The sequence below is a fragment of the Planococcus citri genome, chromosome 5, assembly GCF_950023065.1.
Source record: "Planococcus citri chromosome 5, ihPlaCitr1.1, whole genome shotgun sequence".
Lineage (NCBI taxonomy): Eukaryota > Metazoa > Arthropoda > Insecta > Hemiptera > Pseudococcidae > Planococcus > Planococcus citri.
In genome coordinates, this window is record NC_088681.1 from 53703601 (window position 1) to 53723895 (window position 20295).

The window sequence follows — 20295 nt, forward strand, 5'->3', positions numbered from 1 at the left end:
CTTCATATCTAACCATTTACTGGACCCTTCATGTCACTTAGTTACTAGTTAGTCATCAGTTTTCTCATTTTTTTTACGAGGCATTGGAACTTATTGAGCAGCTTCCATAAACTATCAGCTGCTCAAATGAAAAATTGAAAGTCCTACTGGGTTTCAAATTTTCCCAAGAAAAGTTGCATAATTGACGAACGATTCAAATGACTGGTTAATAACAAAACACATACATTGCTAGTTACATTTGAATTTTAAAAAAAAAAAACACATACTATTTTGAAGACCCTGGCGTAGAGATGACATTTTTTTTAAATGCCTCAAAATTTCTAAATGTGCGATTGGATATTTAGGCACTTACAAATCTAGAAATTTTCTTCCTGGATCATACCATGATTTCGATTATTAGTACTAACGCTTTTTGAGAACCTTTATCGGTATGAGCCAGAAAAAAGTATTCATTGAAAAAAAACATGTATTTTTTTGGGCACACATCAAAATTTTTCGAAAAAATGTTCCAAGAGTTCAATAAGGAGCGACGAAGAGCTTCAGTTCTATAAACCTTCTTTCAAGATCATATCCGTACTGCCGAATTCCATTTAAGGACTATTTTCAACCCAAGTGAAAAAAAAAAATTTTGCAGGCTCAAATTTTTAAAAAAATCTTGCAAGTCTCAAAACATGTGATTTGGGCAGTTGCATCTGTAAAAATCCTCTTTCTATGCCATATTTCTACAACTTATTAATTCGCTTTAAGAGCCACTTTCAACATGAGTAAAAAAAAATGTATTTTTTGGGCTCACATTTTTTCAAAAAAATGCTCCAAAATCTTAAAATGGAATGATGCCTTAAGAGGGTGACCCCGTCGATATGACGTATTTATGTCTAGAGTAGGGAGAACCTCTACCAACGTGGGAACTACTATTCTCTGTGCATTGATCCCTACCCTATTTCTCTTTGTATTATGCCGCTACATACGGAAGGTGACCTCAAGGACATAGGGCATTGAGCTACGTGAACTTTGCCGCGGTTCTCACTTGGTGTCCTGGATTACATCGGAGAGGACATCAAGTACTTGGTGCCTGGGATTACACCTGAGCAGGTACTGAGTTCTCTATGTACTGTGTACATTGCGTGGGTACGTAGATTCGATGAGTTAGGAGTTAAATGTGTATTTATCAGTGTGCCCCAATAACGCTTTGGGTTAATCTATTCAGTTTTTCGCTATATAAATGGTATGCTGATCCGATTCGTTCATATCAGACTCCGGTTTGGTTGTCAATTCAGTATAATAGCCAGGGCCGGCGGAAGTCCATGTGCAAGCGGGCGCTTGCACTGGGCGAAGATTTTCACCCGGTGCAACGCACCGGGCGAAGATTTCAAAACATGATCCTTTTTTTTGTATACAAATTTCAAAACAAATCAAAATCCCTCAAATTTAAAAAATATTTCAATTTAAAAAAAAAATAAATAGGCACAACATTTCCAAAAATAACCCTATTTCTTGCATACAAATTTCAAAACAAATCAAAATTCACTCCTCAAATTGAAATTATTTCAATTTTTAAAAAAAGTGAAAGTTTCATTTCTGTTGCATAAATTGCATAGCTGACCACTCTGTCATGTAAAGAAGGAGTAGGTAAAAAGAAAAGTAATATCCTGAATTTTGACAAAAAATTCGCGACGAAATTTACGGAGTGGGAGATTACTCAGAAAATGATGTCCCTTGTGTAAAAAAATACACAAGTTTTTATACAAACCCCCTCCCCCCAAAAAAGTCCCAAAACTGATACTTTTTTGATTATGTAATTAAATGCCCCTGTGTTTTCAAAAATTTGTTTTTTCTCAAAAATAATAAAATTTTAAACATTTTGGCGCTTTTAAACTGATGGCGAGAGAAGGTAGATCACAATATTTTTTCAGAGTTCCAGTTTTCATCATTCTCTTCTTTTAAAAATCATTCAATTCTTGTTGAAAATTGACCCTGAGTTCCTGCCTATTGAATTTTTTCAAACTTGGAAAACCCTATTGAATGAAATCTAATCTATTGTGTAATTTTTTATATTTTTGCAACGTGCCTCATGCATACTTGAGAAAGTTGTGAAAAAATTGGACTGATCTCAAAAACCAATTTTGGAAGACGGGGAGTTTGAAGCTATATTTTGTATTAAATAATTCCAAAGTGGAAAAAAGTACAAAAAAATACAAAAAAACAGTGTTGATTAATGATCCAGAATCTGTATGGATTATGTTTCCAAACCAAAAACCTGATCATTTTCAGATCTTTTTCGAAAATTTATTAAAAATTGAGGGATCAATCGATTTTTTTCAGCTCAAAAATTCTGAAGTTCAATTCGAAATTTTGTTCAATCTACATCACAATTTGAAAAATCAAAACAATTGAAACATTTTCCGTTTTCTTTCCATGCTAGCTGTGTTTGTATAAAAAACGCCGTGGTACTGCTGCAATCTCACTTCTTTTCCTTTCATCATAGCTAATTCAAGATTTTTTGTGCTTTTTGTTTACCCCCCCCCCCCCACAAAGTGATTCACACTTTTCACCAAATTATGAACATTTAGATCTTGCACCGGGCGGGAAAATGAAAAAGTGCCGGCCCTGATAATAGCTGCAATGATCAGTAACCTCGTTTTATTCAGCAGCCATGGTATCGCCACTATTATTGGGGTCGGCGTTTAGGGAAGACAATCATGGTGAGATGGTCAGCATTCAGTAAGTACAGACTTACATGGTGGTGCCTCCACTAAATTAATTAGAATTACACCCTAGTTAATTGATGATGACTTATGTAGTAGATTGCATACTTCGGCATGTAATCTACCAATGGCATTTACCTCTAACCTCGCTTCTGGAGCATATCTATTGAAAATAGATATACTCCTGGTGTCAATGCCATGAATCATTGCCATGATCCTCTGTAGTTAATATTAATAATTCTTATTGGTGTTAATTATATCGATGTAACCATACTACATTTATATTATTCATAACATATGTATGATATGTTAAGATCCCATGTAAATATGACGAGAAGGGTTTCATTGAATAAAGTTTGTACATAGTAAAATGTCATATGTTCGTTTATTATGTATTTCTGTGTAATATAGGCATGAATTGCTTGCCACTCATATTCTCAGGGACATCTAAATATGAGCATTGGTATCACCCAGTAGATAGTTAGGATCAGACTCACCCACCTAGTAGTCATTTCTATCTATACCATATTGGCGACACTTCCTGGTCTATATATAACAAATTTCTGCAATTTTTCTTCCTACAATTTTAGAAAATTTTAAATCCTGTTGCACCTCTAATTTTTCATCTTGAATGAGGAGATATCATTCAGATTCTCATACATTAGATTAAAAAAGGGGGCGAAATTGGGGACTGGAAGGTCAATATGTTCTCTTTTCAGTTCTCACGAAATATTTTCCTAAAAATTGCTGAGAAATTAGCAAATAATTGCGAAGATTATTGTTCCAAAATCGTGAGAAAATCTTGTAAACTATCCAAGATTCTTCAAAAGTTATCTGAGAATGAGACAATTATTTTGAAATTGAGATAAAAGCCATGGGCAATTAAATAATTTCAATTTTGTTGTAAAAAAATCTACCAAAGTTGAAAATCATGTAAAAATTGTTTTCTTTCTCTCATTTTCTATGTAGTTCCTTTTCTTTCATTGGTACATACTTCAGAAATGAAAAAAATTAATGGCCTTTCTGCCTCCCTTCCACCTTGAATGAAATTAGAAGCTTCTTTATGAATCGTAGGTACCTAGGTGCTTGATAACGTACAATATATTTTATTTTCAATATTGGAAAATTGTTTCAAAATCGTATTCCAACCTGACTTGAAAAAATTGAAAGAAAATCCTCCGAAAATTTAAACTTTTTCAAAAATGCTGACAACGTCTGACATTGACAGATATCGAAAATTATCTGAAAAATTGTAAAATTCACCACCATCCCCCCCCCCCCATCTACCGGACATTTTAAAAATTTCTTGCCATTTTTTTCATCAGTTCCAAACTTTTCAAATGAAGAAATCATGGAATGCGAGAATGGAGAATGTGAATAAAAACAAACAAGTAAAACACCTACGAACTGGTTGACTAATCTAATTTCAAAAACAAAAGAATGCTTATAGAGCTTATTGAGCATAAAATATGATGATTTTATTTCTTCCTTTCACTGATCGATACTTTGAAACCGTTCGCACTGGTCAATACAAAAGAATATTGTAATTTGATATCTTCCTGTTTCATCGATGAGTGAATACGAAATTTTCTCAATATTATACTGCAAACGATTTTCATCTCGTACATTGCGAAAGCTTTACCTAAAACATGACACATTTAGAAAGAATAATTACCTGTAAAATGTTCCTACATCTAACTAATATTGAATTGAATAGTTTACCTCTTAATAGTTATACCTACCTATACAGTTTCTTGGTCCAATGGTGAACGGTAAGTAACATCCTTTGGGCAAATTTTCACATCTTTCTTTCGAAAAATGTTCGGGATCAAAGGTCTCAGGATTCGGGAAATATTTTGGATTATTATGGACTGCAGTGACATTGAAAATCAATTCGGTATTAGCTGGCAGAGTAATATCGCCTGTACAAAATGGAAAAAATTTGGTTGTAATTCAAATTGGGTAAGTGTTACAGTTTCTTCAACGTGCAATATATTTCAAGCTTAGTAAAAACTCGTGTAATCAAATTTTAATACTTTACCAACCTAAAGCAACATCTTCTTGAGCAGTGCGAAAGAAAAAAGGAACCAACGGAAACAAACGCATCACCTCTTTTAACACTTGTTCCAAATAATCCATCTGTTTAACGTCGTCTGCTGTAACTTCTCTGTCACTATCTCCAAAAATACGTTCTTGTTCTTTATATACTTTATCCTACAGGCAGAAAAAAAATCAATCAAGTTATCAAAATGCTAATCACTAATCAGTACTTTAATAGGTATTCGTCCACCGGTACCTACCTGTATATTGTTATGCATTCCCAACGTGAGTAAAACGAAACATAGGGTGAGGTTCAAAGTTTCTGATCCCTAAATGTGAAATCAATCATTTAAAAAAAAATACCTACCTACATATTTCTTACGAAGGTTTTTTTTTCAAAACTTACACCAATAGAATAGGTAACAATTTCAGCTTTTTTATCTTCATCAGAGAAATCATCGTTGAGAAGGTATCTAATAAATCGAGCGCTGCTTCCGTCATCACCTGAAAATGTGAATAGATAAATGAGTGAGAAAATGAGTACCTAGTTTGCCTAATTAGGCAAGAAGATAGGTCATAAGTAAGTGCAAATGAAACGAGATTGATTACCATGATTTTCATCATTTCCACATGTGTTTAGTTTTCCTTCAAGCATTACCTATTAGTACATTGCAACAGAAATTCATTATTTATGAGCTACCTACCTAAAAGTAAACTATTCATGATAAGGTTAGGTAGTTAATTTAAGTGCATTTAAAGACAAACTGACAAACGTTTAGATAAAATTGTAACTTACTTTTTTATACACTATTTCCATATCCCTGATTAGAGTTTTATTTTTTTCCCCATTAAATCGCTCTTTAATTTTTCTGATTAATTTTGGATAAAACATTAAATGGAAGGATTCTCCGAGAAACCTGCAAAATTGAAGATTTACCTATTATACTATTGTATTGATGATTTGGAAAATTGTCAAGATTACAATCACAACATACAAAAATGAAAATTTGCTCAAAAGCAAGTCCAAGTTTCCGCCAAAATTGACCAAAAAATTCACCCATTTGTCAAATCGAATGAAAATTGAAACGTTTTCATTTGGGGGGGGGGGGTGTTTGAAACTTGAATGAAATGAGAAATGAACAAAGTAATCTTGCTACTGCAACCTATCAAAATGTGTCAAAATTTCTCAAGAACTTCTAATTTTTCCACGAATGTATTTTTTTCATCATTTCCGGAGAATTTTGAGATAAAATTTGAGATAATTGAAAAAAAAGTCACGCAACCTACCGAAATTACGCGAGAAATTTAAATATTTTGATGAAAAAATGTTTTGAAAATTTCTACAGAATTATGAGCTCAAAATTTGAGTCAAGATTTTGAGGTAGACAATTGAGAAGGGGGCATCTGGGGTAAAAATTTGAGAAAATTTCAGCCCCCTCCCCCCCACCCCTCCAGGACACATTAATTCGTCACGCTTCTGTATCGGTATAAGTAAGGTACATACTCTTCTATTGCAGTTTTGAACGCTGAAAATTGTTCTTTGGATATGAGATCGCCTTCTAAATCGCACAAAGTTTCTAGAAAAATAAATCAACGTATTGTTAGGACTTAGGACACACACCTTTTCGGTCAACTTATACATACGTTATACAACAATTAACATTCTAAATAAATGATGCTTAAACTTGCTGCAAATTATATTAAAAGGTGCTCGAGCAAGGTAATCGCTGATTTCGAAAATTTCCATCGTTTTTGCTTTGGCCGAGAGTTCCTTTATCAATTTTTCAGTTTCTTCGTTCATGACTCCGATATAATCATTCAACACGTTTGTTTTTAGAGAATGTTGAAGGATCTTCCTGCTTTTCTTCCAGTCGTTTCCTTGAATTGAAAATGAAAAAATCGTACAAATGTAGCAACGCATATAGGTACATACTTATTATTTTTCAACATTAAATGACTCCTTTATAAATGTAGATACATAAATTATAGGTACAAAGGTGCCCAGAAATATTGAGTACCCCTAAAATAGTTGTCTACCAAAATACTTTAGTTGGTCACAGTGAATGATAATGATGATAGCACACGATTGGTTGTTGGACTGGAGAGATAACATCCCACCAATCATATGCATCTATTTCACGTTACCAACCTATATTTTTAATGAAAAACTTTCTTTGGGGTACACGATATTTCTGAGCACCCTGTACATTGCGTTTCCTCTATTCCTCATAATATTTCACTACGGTCAATCAAATTTCTCTTCAGACTGATGAACTACTCACTAAACCTATTTTATTGGAATTATTGAACGAATGAAAGCTACCTATAATTTTGAGCTATATGAGAAATGCCTATATTGTTAGTATTGCTATTATAGAAAATATTCTTAACCGCTCATTCGTTCGTAAACAAATTGTTATCTACTTATCTAAAATATTTGTACGCAGAATAAGTAAATTAACCTAATATCATCAATTCATTATCAACGAAATTGGTCACACGTGCCAAGTAACTACCTAACGAATCTCTGCGATGTTATTAATAAATTACCTATCCATAAAAATATTCAGTTCATGTGCCATATTTCCTAGTCACAGGTATGCCGAAAATTTTTCATCTCAACCCTAACCTTTTCAACTGCTGTATTCAGCAGTACCATAGTGAAGTGAAGAAATGAAAAAATTCCTTGTTGGGAGTTTTATTTCGACCAGAATTTTCACATTATTAAGTTATAATTATAACCATTTGAACATAAGTTACCTAGGTCTTATTAGTATGATTTTCAAAAACCTCTGTTCATGAATAGAGACTAGAGTTGATTGTTGAGAAAAACTGATCGATCAAAAGTGAATGTAAATGTATAGGTACCTACCTTCGCCGCTCATTGTACTATTTTTGAAAGCTCTGCCGAACAGTTCGTGAAAATCGTTTCCTTTATTTAGGAATTTATTTCCCATGAGAGCGATCTAGTAATTTATAAAAGTAAAGTTTATCTACCTATCATTTAAAATTTCAAAGATATTTTTTAAAGAAAAAAGATTAACGTGAAAAAAAACCTCGATATCCGAAGCATCTGCTAAAACTATGGAAAGTTTCTGGCCTATCCAAAGGCGATACCTCGATCCATATTTTTCAGTATAGTATATCAACTTGGACGATATATCTGGAAACAGTTTGTTGATTTTTCAATCTTTAATATTGTTGAGAAAGGAACATTTACATTATGTGTACCTATTGTGTGGCTAAATGTGTTAATTTATTCTATAACCATTCTTTGAAAAATTAATATTATAGGTACCTACCATCCGGATGCATCATGAAGGTGAGGGCATTTCCAAAATATGGGATAGTATCTGGTCCATCGAACAATATGAGGCACTCCTCTCGCGTTTAGATTTAGTTTTATTCCATTTTAAAATGTAAATGAATGACGTTAAAATAAGAGCGACGAATAAAGTTGATAAACCTAATAGTTCGAAGTATTGGGTAAAATCCATTATTAAACCACACAATAAAAAAGAACACTCGCGAGCTACGCAAATAACTCGATAGTTAGAGGAACGATGAAGATGTGTGAAAATACTCAAATGGGTGTGCCTGATGTTTCATTTCAAGTTGCATATATTATTATGTAGGTATACCAGGTGCCAAGTCCATCATTATTGCATTTCGTAACGAAAATTCCCAGCTACGTACTTAGGTATATTTACCTAGTATAAAAAAAATACACTACCTGAAATCGATTTTGTTTTTCAAAAAATGAACAGTTTGAGTGAAATGAAAATTGAATTGATGAAATTTTTAATTGTGGAAATGCAAATTGTTTCGATGTGTGCGCCTAATTCACATCAATAAAACTAATAAGCGTTATTTTTAAATCAGGTACCAATTTCATTTTTTAGAAAAATTGCTATTAATGAAGCTTACTTTTTATTTTTCCAAAAATCATCCAAACGTCTCGTGTTTTTTTTTCTAAAACAAAAGTTGTATAAAGTTTTGGTTTTTTTTTGGCAATTGCTGCGAAAAATTATCATTTTTTTGGCCAATTATTACAAAGTTGGTTTTACATCTTTTGCGTTTTGACAAAAATCGTCTAAAATTTTCGCTTGTTCAAACATTGTCAAAAATTTCTGATTTTTAGAAAAATGGCTAAAATTTGTCGTTTTTTAGTAGATTAAAGAATTCCGAAATGTCCCATTTTTTTTTTTTTTTTTGCAAAATTGTCCATAAGTCTTGCTTCTTTGAGAAAAACTGACACGAATTACTTAATTTTTAATATAATTGCTATATAATGAAGCTCACTTTTTTTCCAAAAATCATCCAAATTCTCGTTTTTTGTTTTTTTTTTTTTTTTAAACCAATGTGGCAAAAAGTTTTGTGTTTTTTTGGTAAAAATTGTAAAAAATATTTTCTGTAAACTGTAATAGGTATAAAAAGTTCTATAATTGCTGATACAAATTAATTTTTTCACGATGAAAAATATCACGAGATTTCTTCAATTATAATTAAATGAGATTTAATATAAGAACAATTACGTACTGACACTAAAATGATTTATTAAAGCCGAAGCACATCAAAAACCTTCAAAATTAAAATCTAAATTAGGTATTTTCACTCTGATGCTAATGCTTTCAAGGTCTGCCTCAACTTCTTGGGTAAATTTAATAGTTGATTCAGCTGCCTCCTTTAAGAAAGGAACTGTCTGTTGGAATCGGAATCCAAGAGATCTGTATAACTTTAACATATTCTTTGAGGCTGCTCTTAAATTGTGAACTGTTGTTTTTAATACGGTTAAATTGTTCTCTGTTTGTTGTAACAGACGTCTACCCTGAAATTTTTTCAAAAGGAAATCAATAGGTGAAAAAAACCTTTAAAACAATGGAAGAGTGTTTAATATGTGTTATGTTTGTATCTTACCATTTCTTGAAGTTGTTTTAGTTGTTCCAATTGGTTGCGTATCATTTCATTCATTTCAATAGGAGTGCTGAATTGAGAAAATTTTGTACTATGAGCCTGCGCATTGTTCTGGATTCCTGTGAGCGTCGGCGAAATTGGGGTTAATGTCAGGTTGAAAAGTTTCTCCATGCGTTCTACAGTCAAGTTTTCAGGCTGCTTTATAAATTCCTCGATTTGTTCAACGGTCAGTTTCCCAAATTTTTCGACATCTAAGAATTCATACATCGCATCTCAATGTCAATACTAATAGTTACCTAGGTAGAGGTACCTATGTACATTGAAAATGAAATAATATGCCTACAATTTACAATTACCTTGTTTCGATTTTCGCTGCGGCATATTGTTCATTCCTTTTCTTTTTCTATGTATAATATTTCTATGGTGCATATTTTAGCTTGAGTATATTATTGATTAATACTTGATTACGTTCGTTACACTTAGTTTTGACTATTGAGTAAAGCTTTGAGTTTTATTACAGTTTTACTTAGTTTTTAAAGTTCGTTTTAGAAGTTTTCGACTGGACCACTTACCACTTCAACCACCTGGAAACTTTGTTCACATGTCTACGATCACGTGTTTACGTTTCTAGTTTTAGCGTTTTGTGTATCTAGTTTCAAGATGTGGAGCGACTAGCCATTTTTCTAGTTATAACGTTTCGTTATGTGTATTTTAAGGATGTGGTAAATTTAAAGATGTTAAATTTTAATTTACCTCGTTATTTTTTTATGCAGGGAGTCCGAGATACAAACTTCAGATTTGGATATATTATCACAACGTAATGAACGTATGCAAGTAAAAAAAAGTAAGATAAACAAGTTGTCTATCTTGAAAATTGAAGGGGCAAAAATAATACGTTTTCAAAATCTAAGAGCCAAAATCCAATTTTGACCATGGCGGTCGGTAGTGATTTGAAAATGAAAATTGAACAAAATTATGTGATTATATCTTTTTGCCCAACTTGGAAATCAAAGGGGCTACAAATTATTTTTTTAAATAAATACTCGTAATCTCGCACAACAATGATAATTTTTTCCTCTCTTTAAAATTTAAAAAGTTGTCCTAGCTCAACAATTTTCATTTTTCTAAAAATTTAGTAAATTTACAATTTTTGAACTTGAAAACCTTTTTAAATTTTTAGCAGGGCTTCAAACCCGTACCCGTACCCGTACCCGAATACCCGAATACCCGAACGAAAATCCAACAATTTCTGTACCCGAACCTGTACCCGTACCCGAAAAATGAAATGAGGAATACCCGAACCTGTACCTGTACCCGATAGAGACTATTTTGAACCCAAATACCCGATAGATCGGGTACAGTTCGGGTATTTCACCTAAAATACCCGAACCCGTACCTGTACCCGAACGTTTAAAATTTTCATACCCGTACCCGATACCCGTACCCGATCCTCTGAGAAATAAATCTGTACCCGTACCCGAAAACGTTCGGGTTTGAAGCCCTGATTTTTAGAGTAGAAAAAAAATGATCAGAGTTTATGGCAACTTCTCCATTGAATTTCCAAATCACATGCCTGCCTAATTCTGTCTGACTTTTGAATTTTGATTACCTATTTGAATTTGAATTTGAGTCCTAATTTAATTTCGTTTTTGTTTCCATTTTCTTATGATTCATTAATTATTCTAATCCAACAATTCAACTAATAGATATCTCATTTTAGTTTTATTGAATTTTAATGTTTTTAATCTCTCTTCCCCCCCCCCCCGGAATTGAAACACATTTGAAGACCTTATTGTTAGAGATGTTGGTAATTATTGAGAGCTAAATATTTTTTTAAATGCCTCAAATTTCTAAATGTATGTACGATTGGACATTTAGGTACAGCTCTAGAAATTTTCTTCCTTGATCAGATCAGATTTTGATTGTCAACGCTTTTTGAGAACCTTTTTCGGCGTGAGCCAAAAAAAATGTATTAGATCCAAATTTTTGCAAAAAAAAATTGTATCAAAAATTTCAAAATGCGCGATGAGGGACTAAGTACACCTGTAAATCAAGGTTACATCCTTATTAATAAATCCATTTCAAGGGCTACTTTTGACGAATTTTTTAAAAAATCCCCCAAAGGCTCGAAAAATACGCGATTGAGCAGCTGCAACTTGAGAAATCCTTTTTCTTGGCCTGAGTTGGCCAGTCTTCTTTTCACTACCTACCAACCTACATATTTCGAGAGTCATTTTCGATCGATCAAGAGAACAAGTATTTTTTGGGTACCTGCAAATCAAAATTTTTCCAGAAAATCTCCCAAAAGTTCAAAATGTGCATACATTTATTTAATTAATTTTTTTTTCGAGGTCATATCCGTACTACCGAATTCTTTTTGAGGACCATTTTTGACATACGCAAAAAAAATATTTTTTTTACATAAGTACATACTTCTTTCTATGTCATATTATACTATCAATCCATTTGGAGAGCGAGAGCCACTTTCGACATGAGTTTGAAAAAATGTAGGTACCTATTTTTTGGGCTTACACTTTTTCAAAAAAAAAAAAAAAAAAAAAAAGCTCAAAAATCTAAAAATGTATGATTAGAGAGCTACAAGTCTGAGAGTCTTTCATTTAAACTGCATAGGTAATTTGTTTTGAAAGTGACTTCTGAGCTCTGACAAGAGCAAAAAAGGGCAATGTTTTTTGAATTAATTTGGACCCCCAGAAGTAGGTATTTTTCTAGTATTTTTTTTGGTGAAAATTGGCCATTGCAACGTGATTTTGTTTCAAATATGTCCAGAAATGAAGTTTTCAAGAATAATAACTCTCAATTCAATTTTTTCATAAATTTCTGCAATTTTTCTACAATTATTTCAGAATGTAAGACCTTCAATTTTTCATCTTGAGAAAATATCATTCAGATTCTCATGCTTGAGTTTTTAAAAAAATGATCGAATCGAATGATCTTTAATCTCTTTTTAGTTCTCACGAAATATTTTTCTAAAAATCGATCAAAAATCAGCAAATAATTGCGAAGAATATTGTTGCGAAATCGTGAGAAAATCTAGATACCTGCATAATATACTTAGTTTAATCTATCCAAATTCTTCAAAAGTTTATGAGAATGGGAAAATAATTTTCAAATTGAGAGTAAATCCATCGGAAATTGAAGAATTATTACAATTTGGTTGCAAAGAAATCCCATTCAAGTTGAAAATGAAAATCTTGTGAAAATTCATTCAAAATTGGATAATCGTGCTAAAGTAGACATCGAAGACAAATTTTCATGTTGAAATTTTGCTGATTTTTTCACTCAGGGCGTACTCGTGTAGTGTCATCTATTTCAACTTGAAAAAAAAACAATTGGAAAAACCATCAAATAGCACAAATTCCGCCCTAAAAACGTTGGAAGTTATTAAGTTGAATTTTTCATAATAAGAGGATGGGGATAAGATAATAACGATAAATTCATATAAGAGATACGATGATAATCGAATAAATCTTCATTATTGAACACGTTACACAAAGTACAATTAAAACATGTACATCATAATTATCCTTACATAGTTAACGACGACCACACAAGTATAAATCAAACTACTTTCTTATGAAAAAAAAAAAAATGATACTATTCAAATACAAATTACAATATGAAAATAATGAATCAAATTTCATACTATTCAAAGCGACATCCCAACCTTTGATAACTTCAACGTTTAATATTAATACATTTCATAATTTCATAATTTTACCTATTCCTGGTCTCAACTCTTCAAACAATAACACTCTCGCTGAGAGTTTATTTCTTTGCGTGAGGGCTCTTTGGATCATCTTCAATAAGAAGAGGTACAGTCTATTTGAATAAAAAAAAATGATTAAAAAAACAAACACATATTTCATAATAGTTTAACATCGTCTCCCAGCAAGTTGAATTTTTTACCTCATTTTTTGATTTGCTGTTTTTCTTGTTTTTCATCACTACCTGGCGTTTTTTGCGGGTTTGAAATCGACGCTTGATCATTATCTATCAACGGGTCTTTGCTGTCATTTTTTTGAAAATGATCTGTTTCAAAAATTTAAATAAATAGAAAGCAACTCGAAAAAACATTGGAAATTTAAATAACTGAAATACAGTCATCGTAAAAAAAAAAACTCACTTTTTTCGAAGTTTGCCAGTTTGGAGAAATCTTTGCTTGAGGGCAGTTCTCCACTTGCCTACATCACTATAATAAGAATTATGGCTAGAATTGGTCGAACTGTCACCAGAAGAATCATCAGTGGAGGAATAAGTCACCATGAGTCTTCGTTCTAGAACCGTTCTTCTGTCTTCATTCGGATTATCGCTAGAATTGGTCGAACTGTCACCAGAAGAATCATCAGTGGAGGAATAAGTCACCATGAGTCTTCGTTCTAGAGCCGCTCTTCTGGCTTCAATCGATTCCTTTCCTGGAATACACATTATCATTTAGCTACTTATATGAACTCAAACACGAGAAGAGTTTCACTCACTTTTCGAACTTTCAGAAAATTCATTACGTACGTAACCAGGGTAGTCATAGGTGAAATCGTCTTTTATACGATATCCTATAAACAAGTATTTCTGTTAAAAATAATCATATTGTAATAAAATATTGAACATAATATCAAGACCTGGCTATACAAACCTGTCAAGTGTATGGTTGCTTGACCACTCGTGGAAAAAGTAATATTGGAACCTCTTTTGAAGACCAAATCCAAGTTTACTTGCAGAGCAGACTGTGATAGATTGCATACAATGAATTGGACTCCATCAACTTTGACCAATACAGGATAAATTTGGGTACTTGGATCGTCGTGCTCGTAAGATGTAGAGTCTAGGGCTGCCATTGACAAATGGAATGATTTTCTGACGACGGACGAATAAGTTTTCTCCGGTTTCAAAACTAAACCTAAAATAATACAATATGTAGATACGTACAATATGATTAACTTTACAGTTGATAGGTGATGAAATTAACTCGGCAATACTTACCCCAAAACATTGTGATGGAAGAAAATTAAGGCTCCTTAAACGACGTCGTATTAAATTTTAGAATCTAATTAAATTAAACTAGTAATATATTTTAAAATAAATAAATCATGAATGAACTAAGGCACTATGAACGAAATGTGAGCTATTTCATTTTCATTTCATGATTTCATTCATTTCATCAGCTGTAGGTGACATCAGTGACGTCACAACGACGTTGTTTACGTGTTATCTCTGTTATCAGTAAAAACAATTATTTCGAGTTCAGAAGCTTGGTAGAGAATTGAACTTTCAATTTGATCGTTTATTTAAAGTAAAATAATTATGTTCGAGTAAAATTACATCATTTATTTCACCATGACATCTCTGGAACGTTTTTCTCACTACACCCACGACGAGTTATTTGAAAAATACAGCGTATCTGAGATCCGAGTTTACCAAAATGATCTACAAAAAGAAGTCGATAAAAAGAAAGACGAGCTGAGAGTGCTCGTTGGGTGAGTTACTCATTTGTAAAAATATTTGCTCGTACAAAATACTCAATCTATAATACCCTTGATGGTGGTTAATTTCAGAGAAAAATATCGTGATTTTATCGAAGTAGCTGATCGAATCAATTTAATGAACGGGTTATCGAAAAGCATCGCTGATCGGATCCAGAACATATCGTCTTCTTTGACTAGTTTGGATTTGAATTTAGAAGACGATCATATTTCGAAAATCGATCGCCGGAATAACCAGTAAGCTTACGTTGGAACGTTGAAATCTGTATCTTATCTGCTTTCCTGGTTTAACAAACCGATTGATATTTTTCTTTAGGGATAAAGTCGTTCGAACAAATAACACCATTGCTATTCTGATTAAACTGCTGATCGATATCGAAGAACAAATCTGGATCGAGATATCTGCCAATAAATTCATAACTGCTACCACTTTGCTACATTTAGCTGTTCATGTGAAAACATCCCTCAGCTTGGAAGCCGATTGGAATGTTGATAAGAAGTTCCCAGTGGTTTACGAGCTACGAAACTCGATCCTTCGGTTTCCTAACATCTTGACTCAAAAGATCGAGAGTAAAATTAAAGTTACGAATTTATCTGTCGCGGTGAGTCGAGTATTCTGATTTCTGATATCTGAAATAGACACGTACATATATTAAAAAAAAAAAAAAAAAAAAAAAACGTATCGATTGATGAAAATATGATTTTTATAGGAAGCTTGCGAGTGTTTATGTACGTTAACTGTGCTGGAAAATCTGACATGTGTTGAAGTCATCGAAAGATTCGTGAATTTACGTACTGAAACGTTGAAGAGTATTTTAAATATGGATAACGTCACGAGTAACGTTAAAAATAACGCAATCGGTAGCTTCGAAATTATCGTCAATACGTTCGAAATATTATACAGATGCTTTAGTAAGTGATTACATAATTTTCCAACAAATTGATTCTTTAAATAGTTGAAATTCTAAGAAAATATTTCTTCAGGAGTGGGCGAAGACGAAAACCAAGGAGAGTACTGGATCCAGATGCGAAATATGACGACTCCTGTTTGCGAACCAGCTTTATCCAAAGTTAACTTGGACTTCACCACGAAGTTCGGTTTCACTTATATCCCTGCTAGTGTTCAAAACTTCAAGTATGTGATATCTAGTTGGAAATAGGGTATTTGGAGGCATTTTCTGATTCAGTTTTTATTTCAGAGTCAAAACTAGCAAATCAATAAGTACGATTCAATCGAGCGAATATAATCAATTCTTGGAAGAATGGTTGGGTTGGATTAGAGCTTACGTGAAACCAAATTTATTATCTTTATTAGATATTATTGGATCTTTAAAAACGCTCCAAGTCTTGAAAGAATCCAAACCGGTGAGCATTTTTTCAAGTTCTACTTTTTTTTTCCTTCGAGCTTCGGTTCAATATATTGTTGATTTACAGAACTTACCTCAAGATTGGCCTTCGATTATGGAATATTTTAATCAAGATAGAAATTTGAATTTATGGAACGAAAATTACCGACCATTGATTACAAATCGAGCCAAAGCTGTGCTGTCTCATCAATGGGACTCTATTTTCAAACAGATACGTATCGAGCTTGGAAATATTACGAAAGATATCGCCGAAGAAAAGTATAAACTTTGAAAGAGTATTTTTCACGTTTAGTTTCCATTGGGTATTCATTTCAGTCATTTTCAGAACCCAAGAACCTGAAAACAATTTGCACTGGTTCCTGTGGTCTTCGTTCGAGGAAGATCTGAGTGAAAAAATTTCCAAAGATTCGCAACGTAGCGTTAAAAGTTTGTTTTTTTCTCCACTTCTCATAATAGTAATAAAAAAAAAAAGTTACTCATGTTTCTGGTAAATTTTCTTACACAGGTTTATCGATAAAATCATCCGGCCAGTCGCCCAATTCTGGAAAAATGTGCCTTTTTATTCAATCCCTAGTATCAGATATTATGAAAGAAATACCAGATTCCCATTCCGAGGATGACGATGAAGCTGAACAAATGCAAATTCTAAAACGCCATCAACAGCAATGCTGCCTAGATTTGACTGAAAAGTATGGTACCCTAATTTCCTGAATTGAATGGCAGCATCATTCATTATTTTACAACCATGATCTTCGTTTTATTTTAGATTAATCGCCCACGTATTGGAATTGACCAATCAAGAGACCGTGTCACAAAACGTGATCATATTTTTGGCTCGAGTGTTATCAGGAGTCGCAACGCTATGCTCTTCTCTAAAGCATTGTGTGCTTTTATTGGACGACAAAGTAATTATTAATCGATCGAACTTTGCCTATGTAATTGATTAGAACGTAATGTCGATAATTTTGTAATTCAGGGTGAAAAATGGTCTCATATAAATACCAAATTACAAGAAGAAAGCTTGACTGTCTGGCGTAAATGGAGCATTACAGCTTCAGCTCCTGTTTTAACCGAATACACCACTTGCATTACTTCGTTGACGTCGTTTTCTCTTAGAATCAAATATTTTCCTGTAAGTTCATCTCAGTTGATGATATTTTATTTAATTTCACTTCGAAGTGTCTCATCATGAAATTTGGAATTTATAGAAATGGGAAAAGATTAAAATAAAAGAAGAAAATGAATCCGGTGAGCAATTAGAAACTGAAATCTTGGTACCATTTCAAGCCAGTTTCCCTGTACAGAAGTTACTCAATTCTTTAACGTCCATTTGCAGTGAAACATTACCTCCAAGGTATGCGAACCTATTTGCATTATTTTTGTGCTTGAAATCATCGATTATGAATTATAACTCAATATATATTTTAGAATAATAATCGCAGAAATGGTGGAAAATATCTTGACGAAAATCCTATCCTTACTCGAGAATCCACCGGAAATCTCTCATCAGGCTATTTACGTCCAATACGTGTTCGATTTGAAGTACCTAACGACCCTATTGATTCCTGTAGAAAACGATGTAAGTTAATTTTCGAAATCATCTCTAAATATTCCACTTTTTGTCGTGGAAATAATTTTTATAAATATTTTAGAACCTTATCAACTCGAGTGGTAACACCGTCAGCGTGCTTGAAACTAAGATAGATCCAGTTGATTTAGATATACTATCATCCCACTTATCTCAAAATGTTCTGCAACATGTTTATAAAACACAGGCAAGTATATTCATCCACTTATCATCCGATAATGAATATTTCAAACTGACGATAATTTTATTTGCTCGCAGAATGTTTATGGACTTTTAATAAACAATAAATCGAAGTTGTCCTCTGAACAGTACACCGATAACTCGGACGATCCAAATGTGGCTTATGTTGGTAGTACAAACATTCCCTGGTTCCCATTACTACCTTCGAATGTATTTTCTTCGGCGACAGATTCGTTTAAAACTTGAAAAAACACGATGTGTTAGTTGATTACATTATTTATTATTAATATATATTACACATTTTAAATATTTTTTATAAAAATATTAAAACTATAACTGAAAAAGAAAAAAAAAATAGCACGCTAATAACAAAATGAAAATCACATAAGGCTGGACAATTCTTATAAGGAGGATTTTCCAATCAGTATTGAAAATAATATAAACAGAAGAATCATCCAGTTCTACAACAAAAGTTGTATAAGATTTTTTTTTTCAAATATGGAATTTGGTTTCAAAAGAGGAAAAGTATTGAAATTAAGCGAAATATTTAAAAAAAAAAATAAAATAAATATACTTGCAAATAAAAAAGAAAAAACGAACGACAGAGGTGAGTAAAATGGCAATAAGTTGTACGTAAAAAAAAAAGTAATATTTAACAACTAAAAAGCATATTTAATAGGAATAAAAAGAGAACACTCGATACATTTTACATTTTAAAGCTATAGCACGTTTGAGAATCGGTGGCATACCTATAATCTACCTGAATAGACAAATGTACAAAATTTTCAAACATTATAGATGCTAAGACCCTTCTCTTCAATGGCCGCTGATACAGCGGTAACTAGGAAATTATTTTCGAAATTAAATTCCTGATTATCTGGACCATGAAAATAGGTATCAATGGTAGTAGAATTGGTATGCTGGTAAAAGTCAGCCGAACTCGAACAACAAGAAGAGTCTTCTGTAGAAGACGATGACAATGGAGAATCATCAGATTGTGCCTGTTGACGTAATCCATGCTCTTCGATAGCCATCAGAACAGCTTCATCTTCGATATTGTAATTATTGGCCATATTAAGTGTTTCTTGCCTGACAGTGGTAGCTTCTTCGGGTAAACCATCCAACACCATGTTGACGGTGTTGTCGAAAACACATTTCGCCAAATTATCAAGTTGCCATTTACGTATGACTTCTTTCATATGGTGATCTTTCTTGGCATGTTGTTTTTGTTCATGTTGTTCGCAGGGGATGGTGGTTTTTTGACGTTTGTCACCGGAGCATTGTGAGGTAGATGTGTGTGTGGTGGGATTTACGTCCCTGGTATCGTTAATGGATAATTCTAGAGGTCTTTTGCTCGTGCTGGATGTACCTGGAATGTGATTTCGATGCATTAAATTAGATAGAAATGTCGTAAGTTGAAATAAAAACACAATTTCGAAGATGAGGGTGAATGATGGAGAAAGGTTATAGGAATAGAAACGTTGGCAAAACAAATATGGCTGTTTTATTACGTCTTACCTGTGGTTGTTGAGCTCACGGTTATATTACCATCTTGTATTTCCGCAGTCCACATCACATTCGGCGGATTCTAGACGTGAAGTTATTATCAATTACGCATGTTAATTTGCGAAATTAATCAACTATCGTCTGCCAATGTTTATGTTCTACTTATTTATCACAATTAATGAATTTCATAGATGTAGAACGCGTAGAGTGTCCAAATTCCGGAAGTTCATGGTTTAGGTTTTTCAATGTGAGAAAATTTATGATGAATTTTTTGCGTCGTTTGAGAATGAATGTTGAAATTTTTATTATCTTTCAAAGTATTTGATCGTAAAAAAGAATTATTCGTAGATTTCATTGCAAATGGTTTGGATAAAGTTGTAAAAATTAGTTTTAAAATAATGTTGGATAAAATTAAATTGAGATAAAATCGTTGTCCGATTTGTACAAATAGGTCTTGGCGTCATTACGAAATCAATGTAGCCATACTTGGAATTCCA

The 20295-nt window shown here is 32.8% G+C and overlaps 4 protein-coding genes across 4 annotated transcripts; 1 reads left to right on the forward strand and 3 right to left on the reverse strand.

Annotated features, from left to right (window-relative positions):
• Positions 1 to 4110: 4110 nt before the first annotated feature.
• LOC135848597 (cytochrome P450 4C1-like) lies at positions 4111 to 8345 on the reverse strand. The gene is made up of 12 exons (XM_065368533.1): positions 8048 to 8345; positions 7802 to 7908; positions 7618 to 7711; positions 6435 to 6623; positions 6250 to 6322; positions 5542 to 5662; positions 5355 to 5403; positions 5152 to 5249; positions 5006 to 5074; positions 4751 to 4919; positions 4448 to 4627; positions 4111 to 4347 (listed from the first exon to the last, which is right to left on the reverse strand). The coding sequence occupies exons 1-12, from the start codon at positions 8061 to 8063 to the stop codon at positions 4184 to 4186; spliced, it is 1329 nt and encodes a 442-aa protein (XP_065224605.1). The 5' UTR covers positions 8064 to 8345; the 3' UTR covers positions 4111 to 4183.
• Positions 8346 to 9281: 936 nt separating this feature from the next.
• On the reverse strand, positions 9282 to 14814 carry LOC135848598 (46 kDa FK506-binding nuclear protein-like). Its single transcript, XM_065368534.1, has 8 exons — positions 14658 to 14814; positions 14311 to 14574; positions 14156 to 14230; positions 13804 to 14092; positions 13587 to 13709; positions 10016 to 13499; positions 9663 to 9910; positions 9282 to 9573 (listed from the first exon to the last, which is right to left on the reverse strand). The coding sequence occupies exons 1-5, from the start codon at positions 14665 to 14667 to the stop codon at positions 13691 to 13693; spliced, it is 657 nt and encodes a 218-aa protein (XP_065224606.1). The 5' UTR covers positions 14668 to 14814; the 3' UTR covers positions 9282 to 9573; positions 9663 to 9910; positions 10016 to 13499; positions 13587 to 13690.
• Positions 14815 to 14884: 70 nt separating this feature from the next.
• Positions 14885 to 18599, forward strand: Cog1 (conserved oligomeric Golgi complex subunit 1). The gene is made up of 15 exons (XM_065368529.1): positions 14885 to 15151; positions 15230 to 15394; positions 15474 to 15759; positions 15868 to 16069; positions 16142 to 16292; positions 16357 to 16522; positions 16592 to 16782; positions 16850 to 16950; positions 17030 to 17213; positions 17291 to 17429; positions 17501 to 17656; positions 17733 to 17878; positions 17953 to 18103; positions 18177 to 18299; positions 18371 to 18599. The coding sequence occupies exons 1-15, from the start codon at positions 15012 to 15014 to the stop codon at positions 18536 to 18538; spliced, it is 2469 nt and encodes an 822-aa protein (XP_065224601.1). The 5' UTR covers positions 14885 to 15011; the 3' UTR covers positions 18539 to 18599.
• On the reverse strand, positions 18551 to 19987 carry LOC135848599 (uncharacterized). Its single transcript, XM_065368535.1, has 2 exons — positions 19811 to 19987; positions 18551 to 19661 (listed from the first exon to the last, which is right to left on the reverse strand). The coding sequence occupies exons 1-2, from the start codon at positions 19863 to 19865 to the stop codon at positions 19078 to 19080; spliced, it is 639 nt and encodes a 212-aa protein (XP_065224607.1). The 5' UTR covers positions 19866 to 19987; the 3' UTR covers positions 18551 to 19077.
• Between the last annotated feature and the right edge of the window lie 308 nt (positions 19988 to 20295).

Bases quoted from the DNA above. Each gene is read 5' to 3' on its own strand.
- LOC135848597 (XM_065368533.1), bottom strand. The intron at 6,624-7,617 runs GTAGGTACCTAT...TTTCAATTCAAG, and splicing joins TAGTACAATGAGCGGCGAAG to GAAACGACTGGAAGAAAAGC. The intron at 5,663-6,249 runs GTATGTACCTTA...TCAATTTTGCAG, and splicing joins TTCAAAACTGCAATAGAAGA to GTTTCTCGGAGAATCCTTCC.
- LOC135848598 (XM_065368534.1), bottom strand. The intron at 14,231-14,310 runs GTTTGTATAGCC...ACTTGTTTATAG, and splicing joins AGCAACCATACACTTGACAG to GATATCGTATAAAAGACGAT. The intron at 14,093-14,155 runs GTGAGTGAAACT...TGTGTATTCCAG, and splicing joins ATTTTCTGAAAGTTCGAAAA to GAAAGGAATCGATTGAAGCC.
- Cog1 (XM_065368529.1), top strand. From the start codon at position 15,012: ATGACATCTCTGGAACGTTTTTCTCACTACACCCACGACGAGTTATTT. The intron at 17,657-17,732 runs GTAAGTTCATCT...TGGAATTTATAG, and splicing joins TTAGAATCAAATATTTTCCT to AAATGGGAAAAGATTAAAAT. The intron at 17,879-17,952 runs GTATGCGAACCT...TATATATTTTAG, and splicing joins AGTGAAACATTACCTCCAAG to AATAATAATCGCAGAAATGG.
- LOC135848599 (XM_065368535.1), bottom strand. From the start codon at position 19,865: ATGTGGACTGCGGAAATACAAGATGGTAATATAACCGTGAGCTCAACA. The intron at 19,662-19,810 runs GTAAGACGTAAT...ATCACATTCCAG, and splicing joins CGTGAGCTCAACAACCACAG to GTACATCCAGCACGAGCAAA.